Raw genomic sequence first — 10,925 nt, forward strand, 5'->3', positions numbered from 1 at the left:
TCAGCAGGGCTCAAAGAGCCGGCTAGAGTTCTGGTCACTTCCTGGGGGAGATTGAGGCTGCCCGGGGATGCAGGACCAGCGGGGCTCTGTGCTGGCGTAGTCTGGGAAGTGGAGCCTGAGGATGCGCTCTGGGCGGTGACCAACGGGGTCCTGTCCTTTTCATTAGAAGCCAAGATGGTCCCCGGGATGGTCGAAGAGCTTGATTGGGGCTGGGGAGCCAGGGAGCCGGCGCTGGTCTCTAAGGCTGGAAAGAAAACTATTGTGGGACCCGCTGGCCCTGGGATACCTCCCCAATGATCCGAGCAACTAGAGCAGAATGCATCGAATGGAGTTCCCCTGCAGAGCCTGGGCAGTGGGAGTGGGGCCCGGACAGCAGCTTGGCCTAGCCCTGCCCACCCATTGAAGATCCTGGTGAGTAGGGAGGCCTCCTGAACCAGCTAGGGCAGCCAGGATGAGGAGTGGGCCTGGAGTAATCAAGTGGGTGCCCGTTTAACGTTAGATGGGAAACAGAACACCAACTCCCTGGCCTTCTGATCAAATCTGACAGCACTCACATACCCAGGTACTGTTGTCTCAGGGTGAAAGTCACCTTCCTTAGCAACCCACAAAGGTCCCCCAGGATCTCCAGTGCTAACCATCCCACCCATTACAACTCCTACCTGCAGCCCAGCCCACCCCACTGTAACCCCCCTAAGCTAGCAGTTACAAAGTCACCTCCTTCAGGAACCCTTCCTGGTGATTACTGGAGCTTGGGACACTCCCCTTCTCTGTGTGTCCTCACTGTGTCTGTGAACATACTAAGCACAACACTGTTCCATCATGAACTCTCTTCCCAGCTAGCTGTGAGCTCCTTCAGGACAGACCCCTAACGAGAGACTCCATCAACATTGAATACAAGGAGTAAGAAATAGTTCACTACAACCTTGAACAAATCTCCTATATCCTCTGCCCTCAAAAAAGACAACGATGCCTTTGTCTTATGTGGGTGTCTGTAAGGAGGCCAGGAGACATGATTTTGCACTCCATTATCCTGTTAGCTTCAGAACTCTTGGGAAGCAAAATGAAGTAATAACTGAAGATATTTGGGGAATTTTCTCCATGCTACAAGGACTCTGTGATCTAACCAGTCGGAGGTTGTTGTTGTTAAGTGCCATGGAGTTCGTTCCGACTCATAGCGACCCTGTACAGGGTTTCTGAGGCTGTAAATCTTTATGGGAGCAGAAAGCCTCATCTTTCTTCCATGGAGAGGCTGGTAGTTTCAAACTGCTGACCTAAGGTTTGCAGCCTGATTCATAACCACTGCGCTACCAGAGGGAAGGGTATAAATGGAGACCACCAGGATGGAAGCTGGAGTCTGGCTTCTAAACAGTCGCAAGAGGAGGTCTTTCCTGAGGGCCAGCACCCTTCTTGCTTTCTGCATGTCCATTCCACATGCAGTCCCAACAACATACCCCTCATTTTCTGTCCCCTCCAAAGGACCTTTAACCAGCATCTCTGCTTGGCTTGCCTCTCTGGATACTGAACTTCAAACACATCTCTAATCATTTTCCTCAGGAGCCCTCTAAGTGGGCTTTGGCTTTGTCTCCTTCATCACCTCACCAGAGAGACTTTTTTTTTTTCCCAACTCTGAAGCCACAGGTTCAGTGACCAGGTTCAGGGAGGGAGATGCTAATGGTAGCTAAGTCCCTCTTCCCCCAGCCCTACTGCCCAGCGTGGTTGGGGAGCAGAGCCTCCTGGCTGCTGCCCAGTAGACTCCCTCCTGTTCTAGCCCCTCCATTGGCACTTCTGGGAGGATCCCCTGGAACTTTCCCAGGGCCGCTTTATACTGATTGCCTTCTACATTTCCCCAGGCCTGGAGATCCCAAGATCCAGCCAAGAGCAAGCTCAAAGCACTCATAAAGAGCAGAAAATGGAGGTGTATACTCAGCCTGGGAGTCGTCCACAAAGTCACTTCCGATGAGGGAGTGAGAGAGAGCAGAGGGAATTTGGCTGACTCCCGATGTCCAACAGAAGGATCTGCAGGAAGATATAGAGAGTGAGCGTGAGGGCAGTGTTGATGCAGGTCAGACAGTTTCTGAAGTTCTGTCACACCCAATAAGACCCAATAAGTGAGAAGCCACACCAAGCACTGATGGCCCAACCTCCCACCACATGAACCCAGTCAGGAGAACGACTTTAATTCCACCCCCACGTGTACCAGTCCTGCAGTGAACATTTCACATTCTTTCATTCTCACAACAGCTCTGTAAGAGAGGAGCTACTATTCCTATTTGATAGATAAGGGTCTTAATCTCAGTAAATCCAAAACACACAAAAAAGAAACAGCCAAGAATAGGCAAATCCACAGAGACAGAGAGCAGGTAGGTGGTGACCAGCAGCTGAAGTGGGAGACAATGGAGAGTGAATGCTGATGGGGATGGGGTTTCTTTCTAGGGCCATGAAAGCATCCTAAAATTAGATAGTGGGGATGGCTGCCCAACTCTGGGTACACTAAAAACCACTGAATAATTTACCCTTTAGAGGATGGATTTTATGTTAAGTGAATTCTGTCTCAATCAAGCTATAATAAATAAGGATTGGAGGGAGGGAGGAGGAAAAGATATGATGAAGCTTGTTGCCAAGGAGACACGGTATACCCAAGCCCCAGGGTGTGTCTAGTTCCCGTGCATTAACAACAATGGCAGTGATAATAGCTAATATCTGTTAGGTACTTGCTCCGTGTCAGGTTCTCCACTAGGTCCTTTATATTCAGTCTGTCACTCAGTCTTGCTAGGAGGTGGGAGTTATTAAATATATTCTCCAGATGAGGAAAACAGGCTCAGAGATACTCTCTCACCTGGTTTCTAGAGAGGAGTAAAGCGTGTCTGATTCCAAAGTACAGGCTCTTAACCACTTCACTGTCCAATAGCTAATTGCTATTGCTAATTGATAATGTGCTCTAAGGCTGCATGGGGTCCATTTCATTCTCAAAAGTTTCCCCCCTGAATTATAATGACACAACTTTCTCCCCTGGTTTATTGTATAAGGGCCTCAGGAGCCTGCGTCAGAATTCAGTTACTCTCAGAGATAGAAATGCTTTCTTAGGCCTCTTCCCATCCCGGTCTAGCCTCGGTGCCCAAAGGCCTTGGGGTGGCCTGTCACTCACCATAGAAGCAGATGAAGGGTTGTAGGAAAGAGCAGATCACTGAGTAAACCCTGGGGGGGAAGTCAGCGTAGGTTCGGAGGCCTGCACACAGTCCCGTCCCAAATGTGGGCACCTGCAACCAGCTGGGGATGCTGGTACCCAAATCGCTGGTCCAGCTCAGAGACCTGGAGGCTGCGTTGAAATAGAGGCCGATCCAGGCTTCGGTCTCCTTGGTGATGGATCTCAAAGTCTCCCTGTCGGCCTCACCTATCACCTTCTGCAGGTCAGCCAGGTCCGTGTGGTGTCTGCGGCAGTAGAGCAGGGCTGAGGACCACGTCATTCTTTGTTCAAACCACGTGAAGGTCTGTTGGCCGATCTGGACCTCAGCTGGGGGTAAAAAAAACATGAGGACCATAGGCCTGAGGTCCTGGGTCTCTGACAGTCCAGGTCTCATAGTCTCCAGGGTTAGAGTTCTGGTCTAAACCTTGTCTAACCTTGGATGTTAGGTTTGATGAAAGCCATGGTTCAACTGGTAAACTAAACACACACTGGGACGATGGCTGTTGTAGAAGTAACAAAGGGAAAAAATACTAGGGGAAGTAAGGGCTAAGAGCTCTCCTCATAGCCGCATGGCTTTGGTAAGTTACTTCTCAACTTCTCGTCCATGCAGTTGGGATAAAAATAGTACATAAGGTCAGGTTAAAATAAAATGTGTATATAAATTGTTCAGTGCCATCTGTGCAGATGGTCGGCACATAGTAAAATAGCAGTTACACCCATGGATGCTGCAAATGATTCACACTCTGGACTGCTAACTGAAAGAATGGATGGTTTGAATTCACTCAGAGGCTCCTTTTAAAAAGGCTTGGGAATCTACTTGCTAAAAAACCAACTATTGAAAACCCTTTGGAGCACTCTTCTACTCTGACATGCATGGGATCACCATGAGTCAAAATCAACTGACAGAGCTGCTTCTTTAATGAAGCAGCTTTAATGAATGAAATTCTGGTTTAGAGTCAACTTCCTGTGTGATTCCTCCAGGCTGCGCCTGCCTCCCTGGGCAGAGAGCTGAGAAAGAGGCCAGAGGAAATCCCTGGAGGCTGGTAGGGCACAGACTTGGTGAGGCAGGAGGCAGAGCAGGCCCTCCCCAGCAGTCTTAATGTCCACTCTCTGCCCTAGGTTGGGCTGTATAGGGTCCCCTGAGACTTAGACCCACTGCCTGCCCTGGGGGAGGCCAGCCTCAGCTGATCCATACAAGCTACAAGCCTGATTCTAACACATGGAAGTTTGAAAAGAATATAAACAGCTTGTGATCTAAGCTATTGAATGCAGAGACCTGGCTAAAGGAAACACCCCTGTGTTTCCTCCTCACATTCAAATGCATCCTGCTCACCTGAACCCATCCAGATTTGCCTAATAGTTTCCTCATACTTTCTCTACCTAAACTGACTTAAAGGTCCTGGTGTGGTGCTGTTGGATAAGCCCTGGACTGCTAACTGCAAGGTCAGTGGTTCAAACCCTCAGCCACTCCTTGGAAAGCCTATATAGGGTTGTTATCAGTCAGAAGTTAACAACAACAACAACAAACTGAATTAAGGAGCCCTGGTGGTAGAGTGAGTTGAGTTACTAAGCACAAGGTCTGTGGTTCAAACCTACCAGCTTCTCCTCGTAAGAAAGATGAGACATTCGGCTCCTATAAAGATTTATAACCTTAGCAATCCTACAGAACAGGTCTACTCTGTCATACAGCGTCCCTGTGAGTCAGAATTAACTAAACAGCAGTGGGTAAACTGATGCAAAGAAAAAAACTACCCTTTATTAACCCTTTATCAACATACTAGCAGGTGCCAGGTCTGAGCCATGCAGGTGGCTCACTCCCATCCAGAAAGGAGTCCTGGTGTGGTGCTGTAGGGTAAGCACTGGACCACTAGCACTAGAATGAAAACTGCAAGGTTGGCAGTTCAAACCCATCAGCTGCTCCTAGGAAACCCTATAAAGTGTTGCTATGAGTCAGAACTGACTTCTTGACATCTAACAGGAACAGCAACATCATCCCAAAAAGCAGATAATATGAACCTCATTTTACAGATTTGAACAGGGGGGCTCAGGCAGGCCATGTGGCTTGTGCAGACTCAGGCCACAGTAAGTGGGAGGTGGGATTCAAATGAAGGTCTGCCTGCTTCGGAGCCTGAGGCATTGTCAACTATAACATGCAGAAAACAAAGCGGAGGGATTGAGAAGCCATGATTTAGCCACAAAAAGGTCTTTTCTTCATCATAGAATTTGTCTCTGCCAAACATGAAATAAAAAAAAAAAATTAAAATTTCCAGGACAGTAACTCCCCATTGGGAAAAATTTGAGAGCAAAATTCCCCACACCCAGGCCTCTGACGCGGGGGCACCTGGAACACAGGGAGGCAGCCAGGACAGCCAGACTTGATCAAGTCACTTCCTGCTCTGACCTGCCCCCCTCCATGCCCCGCCCCGGCCCCATACTCTAGGCTTCAGCTGGGAGCAGTAGAACCTGAGACTCCTCCTGACCAGCAGTCAGACAGGGGTGGTGGAGCACAGGGGGCCCAGATGCAGTCCACATGGGCAAGTATAAGGCAAATGAAGGCAGACCCCAGAAAAGGGCAGACAGAGGGTGTGTACCTGACTTGAGAGCAGTAGTCAGGCGAGGCGAGGCTGTCAAGGACATGCGGTGGCCTACATCAGGGTCTGTAAGACAGAAACAGGAGCACACGTCATGGGGTGCAGGCGTCTGGAGCTGGCCAAAGTCCAGAAAGCACGGCTGCATATGGGAGAGGCTTATTTACTCATTTTTGCATTTATTCAATACATAATATTGAACACCTATGGCAGGGCAGAAGGAGCTCTGGTAGTGCAGTGGTTAAGTGCTCAGAGGCTAACCAAAATGTCAGTGGTTCGAACCTACCAGCCTTTCTACTGGAGAAAGTCTATTACTGTAAAGAGTTACAGCCTTGGGAGCCCTAAAGGGCAGATTCACTGTGTCTTATAGATAGGGGTACTATGAGTTGGAATTGACTTCATGGCAAGAGGCTTGGGGTTTAATTTTTAATTGCAGAGCAGACACTATTCTGAAACCATCAAGTCACTTCCTGCTTATAGTGACCCCTGGTGTGTCAGAGTAAACCTGTGCTGCACAAGGTTTTCAATGGCTGATAGTCTGGAAGCAGGTTGCCAGGCCTTTCTTCTGAGGAACCTCTGTGTGGGTTCCAACTGCTAAACTATTAGCTAGCAGTGGAGTGCTTAGCTATTTGTGCCACCCAGCGACTCGAACCTTTTGGTGAGCCACAAAACGTGGGACCCGACGCTATTCATAATGATGCCGTCATTACATGCGTTCCAGTTGATTCTGACTTAAAGTGGCCTGATACTTACTAGGCCTCGAGACAAGAGCAGAAAGAAGACGAGCATGGTCCCCACTCTTGAAGAGCTTACTTTCTATGGGGCTGCAGTGGCAACAAACAACAAACAAACTCAAAGGCTCTGTTCATATTCTCATGGTGCTGCTCAGGACATAAAGCCCAGTGAAGCATAAAGCAAGATTACACTTTGGATGAAGAGCTTAGCAAGACCTCTCTGAAGAGGATGCATCTGGAGTGAGCATAAGGAATACAAGAAGGAGCCAGCCTTGCAGAGGTAAGAAGGAGTATATGCAGTAGAGGAACAGCAAAAACAACTGTGTAAGAGTGGGCATGAGCTATGTGTGTTTGAGGAACAGAAAAAAAGTTAGTGGCCCTGGGGAGAGGGATGGATGAGCCAGAGGGATCAGACAGGGCCCGGCCCCGTTGACCTCAAAAAGGATGTTGTTCTAAGTGTTAAATCAGTTGAATATGTTTAGGCAAAGTGGGTCTGATTTACATTTTTAAAAACTCGCTTGATGTAGAGAACAAACGGGAGGAGGCTAAAGGAGAAACAGTGAGGGCTTGGCCCCAGGACATGAAGAGATGAAGGGGGTGGGCAGGGAGACTCATTTTGGTGGAATCTTAAGACACCAGAAGGAGTAAGGAGACCTCATAGGCAGACCTTCCTTTGTGGGACACTCACTACCCCTGGAAATCTCTTTACTTGCTTAGGAACCCAGAGTTTCTAAGGTTCCATAGGTTACATCCCAAAGCCCCTGATATGGGCCTGTGACAGGTATGGTGTGGCTTAGGGACACATCAGATTGGTTCTTCCTGTCCCTATTTGAGGAGGAGGAGTAAGGGCTGAACCTTGACTGTTGAGGACAAAAGCAGAAATCGGTACTTTTTACCAGAAAAGTGCTGTCTGGCCTATGGCTGTTCCCCTATGTGATTGCCACACCATCACGGCTTTCAGGGACACAGAGGCCAGCCTCCACCTACCTGCTTCCCTGGAAGCAGAAGTATCCCCAGAGTGGCTTACTTCTTGCTAACCCACTGGCAATGAGACACCAGACGTACCTTGTGCATTATAGGAGGAAAGCCAAGCAACTCCCACTGCCATTGAGTCAATTCTGACTCATGGTAACCATGTATAGGGGGCTTTCCAAGGCCATAAATCTTTATGAAACTTTCTCCTGTGGGGCAGCTGGTGGGTTTGAACTGCCGACCTTACAGTTAGCAGTCCAGTACTTATCCTACAGCAACACCAGGGCTCCTTTTATGGAAGGGAAAGAAATCCTTAACTCTGTTCCTCATCTCTGCAGGGGTACGGATGGATGTCCTGCTGACTTTCCATTTTTCTCCTTCCTTTCTTTTTCCTCTTTCCCTAAATCCTTAATGGGCAGGAACATCATGGATGGAACACTTCAAGACCTCACTTTCTTTTTCTACCCTAATTTATATCCATTTCTCTGATGGGGTCTTGGGAATGGGGAGGGGGAGGGCAGAGGAGAAAGAATCTAAGGCCACAGTGAGGAAATGGTGTAGCAAGAGGGTTAAGGTAATGACAGTTGAGGTCTCTAGGTGGCACAAACAAGCAAGTAATGGAAAGGTTGGTGGTTCAAACCCAGGCAGCGACACCACAGAAGCAATGGCCTGGTGATGTGCTAAAGATAACAACCAAGAAAGCATCCCAGCACAGTTCTACTGTGTAACACACAGGGCCGTCATGAGTCACAACCAACTGGACGGCACAAGACATCAGCAACAGTCAGTTCTCTCCTGAAAGACTTCCCCTGCTCCCCTTCCTCTTTTCTTTCTCTTTTGCTTCTAGCATGTAGAAGCTTCCCCTGAGGGGCAGACCAGGTACTGACTATAACTGGACACACCATAGTAGCAGAGAAATGGCTTCTTCTCTGTGCACGAGGAGGGGGTTATGACAGGGCCAACTATGAAAGAGATAGTGGCGCAGATGCCCTTGCGGAAGGCGGGCAGCTGTATCCACCCTGGGTCACTGAAGAGGGAGCCACTGGACCAGCTCAGGCCATTAATGGCCGAGTCGAAGAAGAGGCCGATCCATGCGTCGGTGGTGGTGAGGAAGGAGTAAATGGTCGTCAAGGCACTGAGGCTGTTCATGCTCTGCAGGTCCGCGAGGTCTGTGTAGTTTAGTCGGCAGTGCTTCAGGGCGTCCTGCCAGCTCAGCTGCTCCTCCACCCTACTGAAGGTCTTGTCGCTTCTGCTCACCAACTGCAGGGCTTGGGCGGAAGAGGCTCAGTCACCACATGGCCCAACCCACTCTAGTCCCCTCTCCGGCCACACCTCACTTCTCTCCTAATCCATACTTCACCACCTGCCCCTTCTTGCTCCCAGCTCTGCCTCCCATGATTTGATCTCTTGACTTGGAAAAGCCAGCCACTCCCACCAACTCTCAACACCCTCAACTTCCCATCGCTGTGGTCCACTACCACATCTCCTCTGGCCCTACCCTGGTGTCCTTCCTCTGCAGCAATAGTGCTTTGATAGTACCTTAAAATAATGTTACTGAGCCCTTGTTATGTGAATTCAATCATTGAATCCTTCCAGCAACTCCCTGAGGTAGACATCACACACCATGCCTGATTTACAAGGACCCTGGGTAGGGGAACTGCCTCTGTATCTGGAATTTAACACCCAGGCTCGTGTTAGCATCATCAAGGGAGGTTTTCAGATGTGCTGGCACCCAGGCGACCCTAGATCAGGATGTTTACAAAGCCCCTGGGGAAGTCTAGGGAGTTTAGGGCCAAGATCAAGTCTTAAATCATTTTAAACAGTGGCAGGCACATCACAAGGGTTCTCAGTGTGTTGAATGAATGAATGTATGAGTGAGTGACTGAGTGATTGAACAAAGTAATAAGTGATTCAGACTTTTCCCAAGAGCCAACACCAAGCCCCAACATGTCCTTCCTTTGACTCCATGGCCATGTGAGGGTCCCAATAAACGGCCCCTGCCCAGCTTCTGCTTTGGTGGGGTGCAGAAAGGAATAGAAAATCTTGAGGTATCTGGGTGGTGCAATGGGTTAAGTGTTGGGCTGCTAACCAAAAGGTCGACAGTTGGAAGCCATCAGCTTCTCCAAGGGAGAACGATGTGGCAGTCTGTCCTATTGAGTCACTGAGTTGGAATAGACTCTCCAGCTGTGGGTGGTGGTAACTAGGCCTTCAGGAACCAGCCTCTAGCCAGATACCCTAAGAGTGTACCTAAGACCCGAGACTGGACACCCAGAATGACGAGAGGGTGCACCTCTGAGGTGGTTATGGTGTTAGGGGCTGAGGGAAAGACTGATGTGGCACTTGCCAGAAAGAATCAAACTCTCATACCCACTAGAGTTCAAGATGCTATCTGTTGCCAAGATAATTTGGAGGATCCCTATGCCAGAGAAAAGGTATTAAAGAAACAAAATACCTTTGTCTTACTGAGTGACTCACTGATGTGTTTCTTTCTGCTCTGTTTTTCTTCTGTTTTTTAATGACGGGCTGTGACCCACTAGATTGCTTTTCTGACCTAGTGGGTCACAGTCCACAGCGTGAAAATGTCTGCCCCAGAGCATCCGTGGCTTTAACCACTCTGTACCAGTGACTTCCAGATTCTTCCCTCCACCCCTGAGCTCAGCTTGTGTGTCTATGGGATCCGCAGATAGATCCGCACATAGAAACGTTTCTATCTCTAGTCTCCCCAGCTCATTAAGTCATGTCCCTCATCCCAGTTGCTCAAGTCCCAACCCAGGAGTCTAGTGTTTCTTCATCCCTCTCTGCCTCTCATTCTGAGAATCTAATTAAACAGCGGGTCCATCCCAAATGGACAGCAGTGGCTCCTGTCTCCATGGAGCCATGGATGTGAGGGGAGAGGGAGAGAGGAGAGAGGCTGCTGCTAAGGGCAGCAAGTAGTGGGGAAGTGGCTGATGCTTCTTTTGCCCATTTCTGGACTGAAGGTTAAAAAGCATCCATTTCCCTCACTGTTTACCCCCGCCCCCCGCCTTCACACTAGGGACCTGGAGCTGCCTGGCACCCACATACCTCCGCCCCACCTCACCTGCGATGGAGAGGAAGAACAGCAACCCCCTGGGCGGCATGGCCCACAGCACAAAGACGGTGGGCAGCGGAGGGAGGTCTGGCTGCTTGGTGAAAAGGCTCTTGTCTTGGCAAAGGCTGTGTCCGCACTCCCGGTCATTTCTTCCTTGCTCTCCGCTCTCTTCTTTCCTATCCAAAGGGACTGATTTAACTACACAAATAATTCTGTGTTTACTGCACACTCATCTCTGATTTTGATGCTGGGGATTCAGATTCTATAAAACAGAAAAAAATCCTCATCCTCCTGCACTGCACAGGCATACCTCGTTTTTATGGTGCTCAGCAGGTATTGTGGATTTTACAAAGCTTTGTGGCAACCCTACATAGAGC

The 10,925-nt window shown here is 49.2% G+C and overlaps 1 protein-coding gene across 1 annotated transcript; it reads right to left on the reverse strand.

Annotated features, from left to right (window-relative positions):
• LOC102825631 lies at positions 1 to 10,597 on the reverse strand. The gene is made up of 5 exons (XM_006867102.1): positions 10,558 to 10,597; positions 8,381 to 8,746; positions 5,776 to 5,841; positions 3,146 to 3,511; positions 1 to 155 (listed from the first exon to the last, which is right to left on the reverse strand). Exons 1-5 carry the CDS (start codon positions 10,595 to 10,597, stop codon positions 1 to 3), a joined length of 993 nt encoding a protein of 330 aa, XP_006867164.1.
• Between the last annotated feature and the right edge of the window lie 328 nt (positions 10,598 to 10,925).

Source organism: Chrysochloris asiatica, unplaced genomic scaffold, assembly GCF_000296735.1.
Source record: "Chrysochloris asiatica unplaced genomic scaffold, ChrAsi1.0 scaffold00100, whole genome shotgun sequence".
Classification (NCBI taxonomy): Eukaryota; Metazoa; Chordata; class Mammalia; order Afrosoricida; family Chrysochloridae; genus Chrysochloris; species Chrysochloris asiatica.

Bases quoted from the DNA above. Each gene is read 5' to 3' on its own strand.
- LOC102825631 (XM_006867102.1), bottom strand. From the start codon at position 10,597: ATGCCGCCCAGGGGGTTGCTGTTCTTCCTCTCCATCGCAG. The intron at 3,512-5,775 runs GTACACACCCTC...TTTTACCCCCAG, and splicing joins GACTACTGCTCTCAAGTCAG to CTGAGGTCCAGATCGGCCAA. The intron at 156-3,145 runs GTGAGTGACAGG...TCTAATGAAAAG, and splicing joins ACCCTTCATCTGCTTCTATG to GACAGGACCCCGTTGGTCAC.